The sequence below is a fragment of the Chanos chanos genome, chromosome 7 (genome assembly GCF_902362185.1).
Source record: "Chanos chanos chromosome 7, fChaCha1.1, whole genome shotgun sequence".
NCBI lineage: Eukaryota > Metazoa > Chordata > Actinopteri > Gonorynchiformes > Chanidae > Chanos > Chanos chanos.
The window spans coordinates 26,097,990-26,115,144 of NC_044501.1; the positions used below are offsets into that span (position 1 = coordinate 26,097,990).

Genomic DNA, 17,155 nt, shown 5'->3' on the forward strand with positions numbered 1-17,155 from the left:
TCCACTCCTGGCGCTTTGCCACCGCAGAGTTTTCTAACTGCCTCACTGACCTCTGCCAGAGAGATGGGTGACGACCCTCCTGAATCTTCTGGCCCTGCCTCCTCTGTGGAGGGCGTGTCAGTCGGGTTTAGGAGCTCCTGTCTGCCCCTCCTGAGTTGCCTGACGGTTTGCCAGAACCTTTTTGAGGCCAACCGAAAGTCCTTTTCCATGGCCTCCCCAAACTCCTCCCATACCCGAGTTTTTGCTTCCATGACAGCCGTCACTGCATCCCTTTTGGCATGCCGGTACCTCTCAGCCAATTCCGGAGTCCCCCATGCTAGCCAAGCCCAGAAGGCCTCCTGCTTCAGCCTGACGGCTTCCCTCACTGGTGGCGTCCACCACCGGGTCCTTGGGTTGCCGCCACGACAGGCACTGACGACCGTCTTGCCACAGCTCAAAGCGGCCGCTTCAACAATGGAGGCTCCGAACAGGGTCCATTCGGACTCCATGTCCCCAGCCTCCCTCAGGATCAGGGAGAAGCTCCTCCGGAGGTGTGAGTTGAAGATCTTCCGTACAGGGTCCTCAGCCAGCCGTTCCCAGTTCACCCTCACTATGTGCTTGGGTTTACCAGGTTTGTCCGGCAGCCTCCCCCGCCATCTGATCCAACTCACCACCAGGTGGTGATCAGTTGACAGCTCTGCCCCCCTCTTCACCCGAGTGTCCAGCACATATGGCTGCAGGTCTGATGAGACGACTACAAAGTCAATCATCGACCGTTGGCCTAAGGAGCTCTGGTACCAGGTACACTTATGAGCTGCCTTATGCTCGAACATGGTGTTCGTTATGGACAATCCATGACTTGCAAAGAAGTCCAGCAACAAAGCACCACTCGGGTTCAGATCGGATAGGCCGTTCCTCCCAATCACTCCCCTCCAAGTCTCTCCATCATTGCCAACGTGAGCATTGAAGTCTCCCAGTAGAACTACAGAGTCCCCAGATGGTGTCTTCACTAGGACACTTTCCAGTGTATCTAGGAAGGCTGGGTACTCTGAGCTGCCGTTCGGCGCGTATGCCGTCACAACAGTCAGAGATTTTCCCCCTGCAACCCAAAGGCACAGTGAGGCAACCCTTTTGTTCACCGGGACAACCTCCAACACAGTGGCACTCAGTCGGGGGCTAATGAGTAACCCCACACCTACCCGTCGCCTCTCACCCCAGGCAACTCCAGAGAAGGACAGAGTCCAGCCCCCATCCAGGAGTTTGGTTCCAGAGCCAAGGCTGTGCGTAGAAGTGAGCCCAACTATATCTAGTTGGTATCGCTCCACCTCCCACACAAGTTCCGGCTCCTTCCCCCTCAGAGAGGTGACATTCCACGTACCAAAAGCCAGTTTCTGTACCCTAAGTCCAGTCTGCCGGGGCCCTCGCCCCACCCTGCCACCCGTGTGGCATCCCACTCAGCCCCTATTTCTCCCCTTGCAGGTGGTGGGCCCACGAGAAGGCAGCCCCACGTGGCTCATTCAGGCTGAGCCCGGCTGGACCGTGGCAGGTTCGGCCACCAGGCGCTTGCCTATGAGCTCCCCTCCCAGGCCTGGCTCCAGGAGGGGGCCCTGGTCTCCCTATTCCGGGCGAGATGCCTGTTTCCATGTGGGTGCTGATCATAAGGGCTTTCAGAATTGCTTTTTGTCTGGCCCCTCACCTGGGACCTCTCTGCCTTGGGTGACCCTACCAGAAGCTACATGCTCCAGGCAGCACAGCTTCCAGGATCACAGGGGCTCACAAACCCGTCCACCACAATAAGGTTGCAATTCCAGGAGGGGCACACTAAATTTGAAAACGCATATTTACTTCTCCGTTTAGCCCTTCCGTCCAGACTAGAGTACTGTAGTGTACACTAGTTCTCAAAACGTTGTCGTATGGATGCGAAAGTTTTTGAAAAAAACGCAAAAGAAAAACATCGTTTTCAAAACATTCCGTTGTTGTGTGGACATAGCCTAAACAGCGTTTTCCGCTACCGAAAACGATACTTTTCGAAAACGCTCTCTGAGGTGCGTAAATGGCGCCGGGTTCGCATTGTAATGTGGACAGGGAAAACGGGGAGTTTGAGAAACGATGACGTATGGTTGCCATAACATTGGAAAGCTGGTGCTCCAGACATCAAAACAAACAGGCAAAATACAGTCAATAGCATAACAACAAACACCAAGCCATTTCAGCGTTTTGGTGTGGACGTACAACATTTGGAAAACAGTATGAATAGTGTGTACGGAGAAAGGTTTTTACATAAAATCTGCGTCTTCAGATTTACCCGGCTTAGTGTGGACGTAGAAAGCTGAAAAATCGCGGGGCGTTGTCACTGCCTTCTGCCTGTTTTCTCTGACACAAAACAAACCCACTTTACTTGCTGCACCTGCGCGCCTGCATCTCAGAGACTGTTGGTAACTTTAGTTAATGCTGGATAGTATTTTATGTGAGTTTTTCAGAGTGGTAAATCACCGCGGTAATCAACCACAGTTTTAACGATCATTAAAATTTGAAACGGTAATACTAACCTTCGGGAATTTTACCGTGGCTCATCGTTAAACCGGTAAACATTTCATCCCTAGTAGATTCCAGGTCAATGCCCAAATCATGTATGAAACCAAAGGTCTTATCCAGCCCTTAGCTGAATATACAGAGCTGGGTCCTGCTGTACTAGGGTGTAGATACTAGAGGTGTACAGAGATGTCTTTCTGTATCTGTTCAACCAACAAAATGATCTGTCTCTGTATCTGTATTTGGATAGTAGACAGGAAGTGGGTGTGGTTTAGACAGAAGTCACATTAAATCGGGCAAATGTATTTTCTAACCTAATATCAGCAATGCAATTTTTGTGCCTTCAAAGCATCAAATTGATTTAATACTGGCATATAATTAATTATGAAATATATTTCCACATCCTCATACTGTACTTTTCATCTCTCTCTCTCTCTCTTTTTATTTTTAACTAAACTATGAATTGTCTGTGTTTTTTAATGGCGGAAATTAACACATATGGCTAAAAACTACAGGTTCTAAGCTTCGTTTTGATGCATAGGTTGCGGGGGTAAACTAGCTGCCACACCAGGCTTTTGTCTCGCTAGCTCCCAAACCTGACTCAGTGGGAGCGACTACAGAATATAGCATAGTATAATGTCTAACAATAATGTGTAGTAAATGAAATGACTAATTAGTGAAATCAGTCCAATGTTGCAAACAGAATCGGCATTTTTATCTTTTGGCTATCCACAATGATAAGAATCGATTTGAGGAAACATAATGGGTAACGGACAGACATCTCAAACCCCCCCTGAATAATAACGAGCAACTTTGGGTGGAAAAAATATCTGTTTCCATCACATTATTTGTGTGGAGATACACACCTCTACTCCTGCTAACTTGGAACAGTCCTTACTAGAAAAGGTAGACTGGGGCACTATGGAAGTAGACTGGAGAACAAGGTTGTGTGCATATGTGTGAGAGCAAAAATGAGAGAGAGAGAGAAAGAGAAAGAGAGAGAGAGAGAGAGAGAGAGAGAGAGAGAGAAAGAGAGAGAGAGAGAGAGAGAGAGAGAGAGAGAGAGAGAGAGAGAGAGAGAGAGAGGGAGAGAGAAAGAAAGAGAAGAGAAAGCAAAGTCACGTGTCTCAATGGGGTTCCACAGAGGGGTTGGAGAAGAAAGAGCAGCATGAAGCTGGGTAAAAGAGCCTCCAACCCAAAACCTTACTGGCTTCACACAAAGAGCAATCAACATGCCATTCAACCCTGTGTGTGTGTGTGCCTGTGTGTGTGTGTCTGTGCGTTTGTGTTTGTCTATGTCTGTGCATCAGAGAAAGAGAGAGATATACAACTGAATGAGGTACAGCTGGCATCACGTGCAGTTTTGAAAAAATGCCAAATTCCCCCCTTAAAAAACTCTGGCATTTGTAGCAAGTCACAGTTTGCAGACCTGTGTTTCTGGAAGTCTCCCTCAATTTCCATGTTAGCATGTTCCTAAGCAGAAAGACAGGGCCATGGTACCAAATTCCAGCCAGGCGGAACCTTAATGCTTCTGTTCCTAAACCAAAAATTACTGCACATGCACTTGCAGCTTTTACTGGAAAAGAGAACTTTTACAGCTCTACTCTCTCAGTCTGAAAACTGGCTTGGTTCAGTGCAGGCAGACAGACAGACATACGAATGCATGTACGCATGCACGCACGCACACACACTGTCATATATGTACGCATATGCGCATGCACGCACACACTGTCATATATGTACGCATATGCGCATGCACGCACACACACACTTTATTAAGGGTTAGGCATTATAGGTTTAGCTGATAAGGGTTAGTTGATAAGATCATTCAGTGACACAGAGATGAGCATACTACAGTTATAATCGATGAGTTTTTTAAAGAGAAAGAGTGTGTATTTGTGTTTGTGCATACTTGTGTGTGTGCGTGTGTGCTTGCTCACACCGTAGTGAACTGTTCAGTCAGTCATCAAACACACCCTCCTGCTATTTTTCTCTGTTAAATTTTCTAAACCAGCTAAACTCATCAGCTGCCAAAGCAAAACAAATGTTCCTTTTCTGTCTCCACTCTGGAGAGGACCCTGTTTCCCTCTGGCTGTGGAGAGTGCTGTAATAGGATTGACCTGCAATGATGCTGACCTTTCCGTTCTGCATGGTTAGAGTCCTTTACACCACACTTGTGCCTAAACTTTTAAAACTCGGATAACAGGACACGGGGAGGATTGATTTGTTTTGCAGGCTGTCTGGGTAAATGTGTCCTGTTTTTGGCATTCAGGCATACAAAGGCATCAAAACCAATACAACATCTCTACAGGAATGACCCCAAATTCACACACACAAACGCACACACACACACACACACAGACACAGACAGACACACACACAAACACACAACCCAACACCAACAGAAACACATAGACTCTAAATAAGTTTTGGTGTTAAAAGGAGTGGACTTACAGCGGTGTGCTTCCACTTCGTAATAAAACAGTTTTCTCTCTCCATTTGCCTGACTTGCTCTTCTTTCACCTGTTTCATAGACAAACATACAAACAAATTCGATAGTAACCTACACACATCAGCAACAGAACACTAGCAAAATGCGCGCGCGCGCGCGCAGACACACACGCACACACACACGTCACGGCTGAGACTCACACAAAAACAAGGGCGTTCAGTGAAAATGAGGAGTTCACTTCCTCCATTTTCCCCTCATCATTCTCACTGAATTTATCGCTTTGTTGGAACTTATGAAGGCAAAAATACAAATATAGTAAAAAGATTATTTGGTGGGAAAAAGGACAGAACTGTCAGCATGTTTCTTTATGATAAAGACTCCAAAATATCGTTGGAATGTGGCCTGTCTGTGTGTGTGTGTGTGTGTGTGTGTGTTTTTTTTTTTTTTTAATTGGCATTTTTTTCTGCTTTGTGCTGTGTTCACATGCGTATTCAGTGAAATTTCCCTGTCATTGGTTCTGCTTTGCGGTTAGTTTGTCACGCGGGCGTTCATGTCCTGAGCTAACTGACTGAGAGAGCTCAGATCTCTCTATCTCTCACACTCACTCTCTTTCTGTCTCTGAGTGAAAGGGATTTTCTGAGGTGCCAACGGCAGTATTAGCATGCCACGCTACTCCCCGATCCCATTAGTCTAGCTTCAGTCCAAGTGCAGTGATAATATAGACACCCCCCTTTCCCCCTTCAGTTACAGGCACATCCTAATGTTTGAGAACAGCCCCCCCCCCACCTCAATTAGCATTAATTCAGTGGAACATACACATTTCAACATTCTGTTCCTTGTGAGTTTGTTCTTCTTGCCTTTCCATTCTGTACTTTTCTTCATAAAACAAAATAAGACAAAATAAAATAAATAAGCTTTCTGCCTTTTTTTGTTGGATGTATCTGAAGAACTGCTCATGAAGGAGAAGAAACAAAGTTTTTTTTTTTTTTTTTATCATCAGGTATTGAGTATCATTGGCAGTTTATGTCTAGAAGAACAAAACACAGCTGAATGGGTGCAACTGTCCTTAATTAATGTTTTGTGGTTAAAATGGTTTCTTTCAGTGTCCTATTCTTCCAACTGAAGGTCATAGCCAGCAGTGTTAATGTAAAGTTCTGTTACGTGAACGGTTCTGTGTTGCTGAAGGAACAAAATAGCACAGAAACCACCAAAGAAAGAAATCTAAAAATCAAACTCATGTTAAGAAAAAATGCAAAATGTCACTCATTTACAAATCAAACATTCAAATGCAAATGAAATCTTACATGTAAAGATTTATCAAAAAAGATAGTGCCCTGCATCATGTGTCGCTAGACTGAGCAGCAAACTGATCAGCTGTGATCTTGCTCCTTACACCAACTTTCTCTCAAGAAACTCACAGCGACGCCCTGGACTTTCTGTCACAGGTGGGGGTAATTCACAGGGAAGACCTGGACTTTCTGTCACAGGTGGGGATAACTCACAGGGAAGACCTGGACTTTCTGTCACAGGTAGGGGTGATTCATAGAGAAGACCTGGACTTTCTGTCACAGGTGGGGGCAACTCATAGAGAAGACCTGGACCATCTGTCACAGGTGGGGGTAACTCACAGAGAAGACCTGGATGTAGTTGTTGATGAGATCCTCTACCACACGGACCTCCTGAGCACTGTGACCCTCCGTCTGAAACAGACATGGAGAGAGCACACACGCCAGGTTGTGTGTGTTCATCTGGTTGGCACTGGAGCAGCTCTGGATCCTGGAGAGTAGATACACATACATGCACATATAAATGCATTCACACACACACACACACACACACACACACACACACACACACACACACACACACACACATACGAATTAGACAAATTTCCACATAAACACAAACATATGTTGTCTTGAATAATTCGCTGTAACTAAATAAACACAAACATGTTGAGAAGTAAGACTGTAACGATACAGGTGTGTGTCTCCGATTTGTCCCTGACTTACAGATCATTCTGCACTTACTGAAAACCAGTCTGTGCTCCACTGGGTAAAGGTCAAGGCAATGTAAAAAAAAATGTATATAGATATATACAAACTCAAATTTTGATTCAGTTTTCACACTGACAGTCGTAAGCAAGGAAATACACATACAGTTGCTCCATTGTTGTTCCATTCTCTGAGTGTGTTGAAAACACTACTTTAAGAGGCAAAAGCAAAGCATGTGCACATTGTTAGCTTAATGCTCCACTCAATAGATAACTACACTTTGGAAAATCACAGTTTCTACAGCACTGAAAACCTCCTGTTCATTAACCCCAAAACTGCAGTCTATACTAAAGCATGACACACCTATGTCGCGCGCGCGCGCACACACACACACACACACACACACACACACACACACACACACACACACACATACCAACACAGGCAGAACAATTACCAATGTCACCACACAAAGAGGAGCAAACAGAGAAAAAATGCTTCTTACAGGTTCGGTAAGGAAAATAAACAGAAAAGACGTGAGGGAAGTGTTTGGCTACTTTCCAAAGCCATACAAAAGCCCAATTAAGCTTTCTTCAAACAATATGCATCATTACCAGAACATTTCGGGCAATTTGACAGGTCCACTGAGGAATGGCAGGAAAACATGTTTAGTAAAGTTGGTACAGCAGACATCATAGCACACACACTGCACACACACACACAAACAGACACACACGCACACACACAAACATACAATATGTTCACCCCCGTGTAACCACTTTACACACTCCAGGATTTCCCTTGTAGCTAGTACTTTAGAAAGGAATGATAATCAATTCTGTCTACATTTGTGTGTCTGCATGTGTGAGTACAAACATAAGTGTGTGTGTAGTTGTTTATGTTTTTTATGTATGTGAGTGTATGACGGTTTCCCTGTTTTTCTTTGTGTATGTGTGTGTTCATGTATATGTGTGTGTGTGGTCATAGATATGTATGTGTATGTGTGTGCGTGCGTGCGTGCATGCGTGTGTGTGTGTGTGTGTGTGTGTGTGTGTACCTGAAGAGGTGCTGCAGGAGTGCTTCCAGACTTGACCTATTGATTTTGGGCAGACTCTGGATGAGAGTAGAGTATCTCTCCACTCTGTTATTCTCATTCTTGTCATCTTCAACAAAAACATACAATGAAAAAATAAACAAACCATATGCGCGCAGAAAGCTCACTCAGTACATATTTAAAGCACTGTATGTGCACAGAAATTTCACTCAGTATGCATTTGAAGCACTGAAGTGAAGACCACCTTCTCAACCTATTTTAATGGCTTCTCTCTCCGTTCTTCCAGTCTTTTGACCACAAACAGAACTGAGCTTGGGAAAATTAAAGCATTTATTTAACAACACTTCTGACACTGACAGAAATCACTATGTCTTTTCAGGTCTCAGCTTCAACTTGAATGACTTTAAAAACTCGCATGAACTTTGCATGAAACGTCTAGGGAAAGCTAAGCTACTCTTCTCTCTGACAATTTGAGTGTTCCTTTTCAATTCAGGTAAACACACTTGCGTCAGCTTGCCAATTAAAAAGCACCTGATTATCAAGTGATGCGTAATTGATTAGGAATGGGGAAAAAAACAAAGCAAAACAAAAAACGACAAATAAGGTCATGGCCACTGCTCTCAGCTCATTCCCCTGTGGTCATGGTCTGGCTTTGTTGAGATTCACTGGAGTGTTCAGAATGAGAGAGATGTTTCTACCTCAGGCAAAACAAAGACATGGTCAATAACTGGTCATTTAACGAGCTAAGGCTGTCGCGAATCACTTTTTTTTTTTTTTTAGTGTTTTCTGGAAGTGTGAACAGTTTTGAGGAGTGTGGAGAGTAGAGCTGCTGACCTAGTGCTGAGACCCAGTAAGGATAGAGCTCCTTGGCCAGTAGGGCGTCGTCACACTGGGACAGGAAGCTTTTCAGCGTTTCGGTCACGTCTTCCAGCATGTGCTCCTGAACTCGGAGCTTCACGCTTCGAGCATCTTTTCTGAAGTCGTCCAGGAGCTGGGCTACGCGGATCGGGTCGCCGTTCTTCTGGTAGATCCCTGGACTGTTGAGCCCTAGAGGTGAAGAGGAAATTTGAAACGTCAATAGCAAAGACAGAGACGACTTTTGAGAACCCAAATAAACACTATCCTGTTAGCATAGTGCTTTGTACTCAAACTGAACCCTTGAAAGTCCAGAGTGAAGTCATCTAGACCTGAACCTGTTCTAGAGAGTGTTTCTGAGCTCCAGGAGACCCGGTATCAGACATGGTTCTGTATTTGTTTTCTATGCTTCATAAACTTAACTGATTCATTTAGATCACAAAGTTCACCACACCTTTGACATGCTCAAATGGGTGTCTTACTGTTACACTAAAACACAAATCAAACAGGAAAAACTCAGGGCTGGTTGCCATGGACAACCAGGTTTAGGTTTCAGACAACCAAACTTTGGCAAATGAAAGCCTGCCGCACTACCCCAAAATCTGTCTTTTATCTGCTCCATGTAATTCCTCTCTTGTCTGCTTTTAAATAGGCTCACTTGACTGGAAGTGAAAAATGAGTGTTTTTAAAAATGGCTTGCCTGGAGGAGAGAGTGCAGGGGATTAAAGCGGTGCTTTAGCCATCTATAGGCAAAGTATATGATGAAGACTGTGTCTGAAGACCACACAGTGTTGTTGACTATTTCAGCGAAAAATACAAAGAAAAGTGGAGTGAATTTTCTTAGCGAAACAGTGGGGTGAAAAGTTAGGGCTCAGTCTAACAAATGAAACAAGGAAAAACAAGGGGTTGCAAGGACCTCACATGCAGATTCTCTATGACACACTGATTGTCTGTGATACACTCATTCTCTATGACACACTGACTGTCTGTGATACACTCATTCTCTATGACACACTGACTGTCTGTGATACACTCATTCTCTATGACACACTGATGGTCTGTGATACACTCATTCTCTATGACACACTGACTGTCTGTGATACACTCATTCTCTACGACACACTGACTGTCTGTGATACACTCATTCTCTACGACACACTGACTGTCTGTGATACACTCATTCTCTATGACACACTGATTGTCTGTGATACACTCATTCTCTATGACACACTGATTGTCTGTGACACACTCATTCTCTATGACACACTGATTGTCTGTGACACACTCATTCTCTATGACACACTGATTGTCTGTGATACACTCATTCTCTCTGACACACTGACTGTCTGTGATACAATCATTCTCTATGACACACTGACTGTCTGTGATACACTCATTCTCTATGACACACTGACTGTCTGTGATACGCTCATTCTCTATGACACACTGACTGTCTGTGATACGCTCATTCTCTATGACACACTGATTGTCTGTGATACACTCATTCTCTATGATACACTGATGGTCTGTGATACACTCATTCTCTATGACACACTGATTGTCTGTGATACACTCATTCTCTATGACACACTGATTGTCTGTGATACACTCATTCTCTATGACACACTCATTCTCTATGACACACTGATTGTCTGTGATACACTCATTCTCTATGACACACTGACTGTCTGTGATACACTCATTCTCTATGACACACTGACTGTCTGTGATACGCTCATTCTCTATGACACACTGACTGTCTGTGATACACTCATTCTCTATGACACACTGACTGTCTGTGATACGCTCATTCTCTATGACACACTGACTGTCTGTGATACGCTCATTCTCTATGACACACTGACTGTCTGTGATACGCTCATTCTCTATGACACACTGATTGTCTGTGATACACTCATTCTCTATGATACACTGATGGTCTGTGATACACTCATTCTCTATGACACACTGATTGTCTGTGATACACTCATTCTCTATGACACACTGATTGTCTGTGATACACTCATTCTCTATGACACACTCATTCTCTATGACACACTGATTGTCTGTGATACACTCATTCTCTATGACACACTGACTGTCTGTGATACACTCATTCTCTATGACACACTGACTGTCTGTGATACACTCATTCTCTATGACACACTGACTGTCTGTGATACGCTCATTCTCTATGACACACTGACTGTCTGTGATACACTCATTCTCTATGACACACTGACTGTCTGTGATACGCTCATTCTCTATGACACACTGACTGTCTGTGATACGCTCATTCTCTATGACACACTGATTGTCTGTGATACACTCATTCTCTATGACACACTGATGGTCTGTGATACACTCATTCTCTATGACACACTGACTGTCTGTGATACACTCATTCTCTATGACACACTGACTGTCTGTGATACACTCATTCTCTACGACACACTGACTGTCTGTGATACACTCATTCTCTATGACACACTGATTGTCTGTGATACACTCATTCTCTATGACACACTGATTGTCTGTGACACACTCATTCTCTATGACACACTGATTGTCTGTGACACACTCATTCTCTATGACACACTGATTGTCTGTGATACACTCATTCTCTATGACACACTGACTGTCTGTGATACACTCATTCTCTATGACACACTGACTGTCTGTGATACACTCATTCTCTATGACACACTGACTGTCTGTGATACACTCATTCTCTATGACACACTGACTGTCTGTGATACGCTCATTCTCTATGACACACTGACTGTCTGTGATACGCTCATTCTCTATGACACACTGATTGTCTGTGATACACTCATTCTCTATGACACACTGATGGTCTGTGATACACTCATTCTCTATGACACACTGATTGTCTGTGATACACTCATTCTCTATGACACACTGATTGTCTGTGATACACTCATTCTCTATGACACACTCATTCTCTATGACACACTGATTGTCTGTGATACACTCATTCTCTATGACACACTGACTGTCTGTGATACACTCATTCTCTATGACACACTGACTGTCTGTGATACGCTCATTCTCTATGACACACTGACTGTCTGTGATACGCTCATTCTCTATGACACACTGATTGTCTGTGATACACTCATTCTCTATGACACACTGATTGTCTGTGACACACTCATTCTCTATGACACACTGATTGTCTGTGATACACTCATTCTCTATGACACACTGACTGTCTGTGATACACTCATTCTCTATGACACACTGACTGTCTGTGATACACTCATTCTCTATGACACACTGACTGTCTGTGATACACTCATTCTCTATGACACACTGACTGTCTGTGATACACTCATTCTCTATGACACACTGACTGTCTGTGATACGCTCATTCTCTATGACACACTGACTGTCTGTGATACACTCATTCTCTATGACACACTGATTGTCTGTGATACACTCATTCTCTATGACACACTGATGGTCTGTGATACACTCATTCTCTATGACACACTGATTGTGACACACTCATTCTCTATGACACACTGATTGTCTGTGATACACTCATTCTCTATGACACACTGACTGTCTGTGACATGCTACTCTTCGTGACACACTGATTCTCTGTGCTTTATGAAGTGTTTACAGTGTTGTGTTTACGCAATGCAGATATCACTTCATCTTTAATGATTTAATGACCATTTCATTTCACAGCATGTTTAGACACAGTTAGACCTCAAAGCAGTGTGTGTTGATACAAATACATGATGAAATGCATGTTAATACAAGTGTGAAGATAGTTCTGACTTATAAAACTTTCACTTAAAGTGTTGCTGTGAAGTCTGGGTGTAGACTGAGTGGATACTGTGAAGTCTGGGTGTAGACTGAGTGGATACTGTGAAGTCTGGGTGTAGACTGAGTGGATACTGTGAAGTCTGGGTGTAGACTGAGTGGATACTGTGAAGTCTGGGTGTCGAGTGAATGATTCTGTAAAGGGGTTTGTTTATGCTGTGATAACATTGATGCAGTGCATATAAGCGTGTGTATTCACCGTATTGGGTGACAAAAGCTATGCAGCTGTCTATGATGATTGGGATGTTGTTTTTACTGAGCTGCTGGTTGGCCAGTGCCCTGCCGTCTGTCCCTGCAGCCAACTGGATCGCAGAATGCCAGAGTGCAAAATGTTGCTTGTTGACACCATGAATATAAACAGTTCTAGGACAGAAAGAAAGATAGACAAAAAGACACACACACATACACCAACACACACATGCACATGTGCACACACACTCACACATGCGCACGCACACACACACACACACACACACACACACACATTATTTAGATAGATGGATGGATAGATGGATAGATAGATAGATAGATAGATAGATAGATAGATAGATAGATAGATAGATAGATAGATAGATAGATAGATACTTTATTGATCCCAAAGGAAATTTATTATCACAGCTTTGATAATATCACTTTTTTATTCATCTTCAGTTTCCTTTAAGAGCTCTTGTCTCACAGGGCTGAACACTATTAGTGCTCAATGCAACAGTCTAAAAATAAACCTGACAATATGAGTCCTATTCAAATGTTTACCTTCCACTCTCCACCATAAGCAAGACCTGGATCCTCTCTTCTCCTTCCACCTGCGTGGAAACGGCTGCGAGAGAGAGGAAAGACAGCAAACATAATTCAGCATGGCATCATTATAAACAAAGCAACTGGTGACAACAAAGGCTACAGGTTTAGGGAATAGCTCAGTTACTAAAATGGAAATGAGTAACAGAGGTCTGTATGGCAACAGAGTTAAGCTTGTGCTACAGTGGTCATGTGTGGGTTATGTTATTGTACGAGAGAGAGAGAGAGAGAGAGAGAGAGAGAGAGGACTGAGTATGAGAGACTTAATAATAATGCTCACAGACAGAATGAAACAAAAGGCAGAGAGGTGAAAAATTACTCTGTGGAAACTGCTGCACATTTTTGCTAGTTGCAGGTAGATGTACTAGGTGGGGGGAGAGAGAGAGAGAGAGAGAGAGAGAGATAGCATGCGCAAGAGAGAGAGAGAGAGAGAGAGAGAGAGAGAGAGAGAGAGAGAGAGAGAGAGCATTTTGTTGTTGTTGTTGTTGTCGCTGTTGTGAAATTGCTTGCAGAGTGAACTTTCCAGCTGAACTCACTGGAGAGGTCCACGGTGCTGTTCATTAGGCCTTGGAGTATGTAAATGAAGAGAGTGTCTAATGGAGTCTGGTCATTTTCATCAGCTACTCAGTGCAGTACAGAGTCCAAGTGTATCACATCTCACTCAAATTTTTTCTCTGCATTTCTCTCTCTCTCTCTCTTACATACACACACACACACACACACACACACAAAGTGACAGCACTTTAGGGCTTTCCCTGTGAGTGTACATAATGACTGATAAACGTGCAATAAACATAAAAAATCCCCATCTGCTTACGGGATCATAATGAACAGTCATTGGCCAATCAGAATCAAATATTCAACAATCCAATCAAACAGCCAAGAGTCTAACCTTGGCACTTACCAGGTAAATTCAGCTAAGACAACATCAGAAAAAAAAAGAAATTAAGAAAAGAAAAATACAACTTGGAAGTTCCTTAACTGGGGCTAGTCTGACAGTTTTTGGCAATAGTTGGTTTGTGTTCCTAGGAATTGTCTAGCTTTCCCTCAGTAGTTAGTGATTTTTATGCATTTTTACCCAAGGAGAGCACAGCAAACACAAACCCAGACCCTCCCCTAACACACCAAAATGTAGTCTTACACACTAGTCTTCTAAGCACAGTGTCACCTGTGTTCACTATCAGTATGTCAAATGTCAGTCTTAGAAAACCGTGATGCCTCATTCCTGCTCAGTAACCGCACCAAATGAATTCCCCTCATCCATAAGGCAGCCTTTAGGCTCATCACATCACACATTCCTCTCTGTCAGACCCACTTTTGGAACAAAAAAAAAAAAAAAAGAAACCTATGGAGAAAACTTTGTGGAACGAGGACACTGTTACTCACCTTCAAGGCTGTTTTGATAGAATATTATGGGATGTCTTTAGGGACACTCATTATCTAAGTAATTACACAGCTGTGCCTTCAGATAATGCTCCTTTTTTGCGTCTTTCTGTGCAAATTCTTTCTGCATAGAGTCTTTCTGCATGGAGTCTTTCTGTGTACCTCAAAAATCTTAATAATCCAAAGGAGTTTAAGAAAAAAATCCCTGTCTCTCAGAGAGAAGAGGATATCTCCTGATGGAGACACATGGACCAGGAGATAGAGGAGAGGCTGAATACTGCTTGAAACTGATGACTGCTTCACAGCACACTCTGGCATAAAACCACTATCCAGACCAGCTAACTCCAATTTTTACAAACACACACACGCACGCACGTATATTCCAGTCTTCTTCTGACAGGTGCCTTTTGCACAGAAATACTACTGAACATAAAGGTTATACCTAATCCTAAAACATCTAATCCATCTAATCCCTACATCTCTCAGAGCTGAACACTTTTTGCCTTTGCTGTTTGGACGTGTCTCAGAGCTGAACACCTTTTGCCTTTGCTGCTTGGTCATCCTGACTCACAAAAACCATCAAACCATCAGTTACAACCTCCTGTCACTATTAGGCCAAAATAATCAATTTATATATTTCTGGTTCAATTGCAGGTCAACCACAAGTCAAGAACTTATTTGTTTATTTGACTTCAGTGTTACGCGCCTGAAAGACTTCAGTCCCTGCACAGATAACCACAGTACATCTCTGTGCTGAATGACCGAGGGCTTGAGTGGGGGTGTGCTTTTGGGGGCTGCTGGACTTTAGCAACAAGAAGTTACAGTGAGGAGGGCATCAGAGCAAACTCCTCACAAGCCTCTGGTTTTGTCCCCTTTCCAGCACCTTCCAAGTACCAGCAAACGCACAAGCTCAGATGTCGATAAGACATGCTAGAGTCCACTGATGAACATTTGTTGGTCAAAAAGGCGAGGAGACCATGGTCCAGTCTGAGACAAGTCTGTCAAGTGGTGTAACTATTCACATATAGTACCAAACACTAATGAGACATGAGGGATCTACACTAATGTAACTATTCACATATAGTACCAAACACTAACGAGACATGAAGGATCTACACTAATGTAACTATTCACATATAGTACCAAACACTAACGAGACATGAAGGATCAACACTAATGTAACTATTCACATATAGTACCAAACACTAATGAGACATGAGGGATCTACACTAATGTAACTATTCACATATAGTACCAAACACTAACGAGACATGAGGGATCTACACTAATGTAACTATTCACATATAGTACCAAACACTAATGAGACATGAGGGATCTACACTAATGTAACTATTCACATATAGTACCAAACACTAACGAGACATGAGGGATCTGCACTAATGTAACTATTCACATATAGTACCAAACACTAATGAGACATGAGGGATCTACACTAATGTAACTATTCACATATAGTACCAAACACTAATGAGACATGAGGGATCTACACTAATGTAACTATTCACATATAGTACCAAACACTAATGAGACATGAGGGATCTGCACTAATGTAACTATTCACATATAGTACCAAACACTAATGAGACATGAGGGATCTACACTAATGTAACTATTCACATATAGTACCAAACACTAACATGACATGAAGGATCTACACTAATGTAACTATTCACATATAGTACCAAACACTAATGAGACATGAGGGATCTACACTAATGTAACTATTCACATATAGTACCAAACACTAATGAGACATGAAGGATCTACACTAATGTAACTATTCACATATAGTACCAAACACTAATGAGACATGAGGGATCTACACTAATGTAACTATTCACATATAGTACCAAACACTAATGAGACATGAAGGATCAACACTAATGTAACTATTCACATATAGTACCAAACACTAATGAGACATGAGGGATCTACACTAATGTAACTATTCACATATAGTACCAAACACTAATGAGACATGAAGGATCTACACTAATGTAACTATTCACATACAGTACCAAACACTAATGAGACACTGGCTTTATGACAAGACAAGAGGGTAAAGCTAAAGGATCAGGGCCTAGTTACAAAGCTATACACATATCTGACTGAACACACAACTGCAGAGAAAAAGGTACAATGGTTTTAATCATAAAAAAGGTCCAGAGGTAGGGAGAAGGGAAAAAAAGAAAATAAAAAAAAAGGATCATTCAAGAATGACTGTTCGGTCCTGAC

The 17,155-nt window shown here is 42.9% G+C and overlaps 1 protein-coding gene across 1 annotated transcript in view; it reads right to left on the reverse strand.

Annotated features, from left to right (window-relative positions):
* The window catches only part of arap2 (ArfGAP with RhoGAP domain, ankyrin repeat and PH domain 2), an 87,010-nt gene that overhangs the window by 18,047 nt on the left and 51,808 nt on the right, over window positions 1-17,155 (reverse strand). Inside the window, exons 18-23 of the mRNA XM_030779115.1 lie at window positions 13,475-13,538; window positions 12,921-13,084; window positions 8,846-9,058; window positions 8,015-8,120; window positions 6,592-6,739; window positions 4,966-5,034 (exon numbers count right to left, since the gene is read on the reverse strand). Coding sequence (XP_030634975.1) covers window positions 4,966-5,034; window positions 6,592-6,739; window positions 8,015-8,120; window positions 8,846-9,058; window positions 12,921-13,084; window positions 13,475-13,538 — 764 coding nt within the window. The remainder of the gene's footprint in view (window positions 1-4,965; window positions 5,035-6,591; window positions 6,740-8,014; window positions 8,121-8,845; window positions 9,059-12,920; window positions 13,085-13,474; window positions 13,539-17,155) is intronic.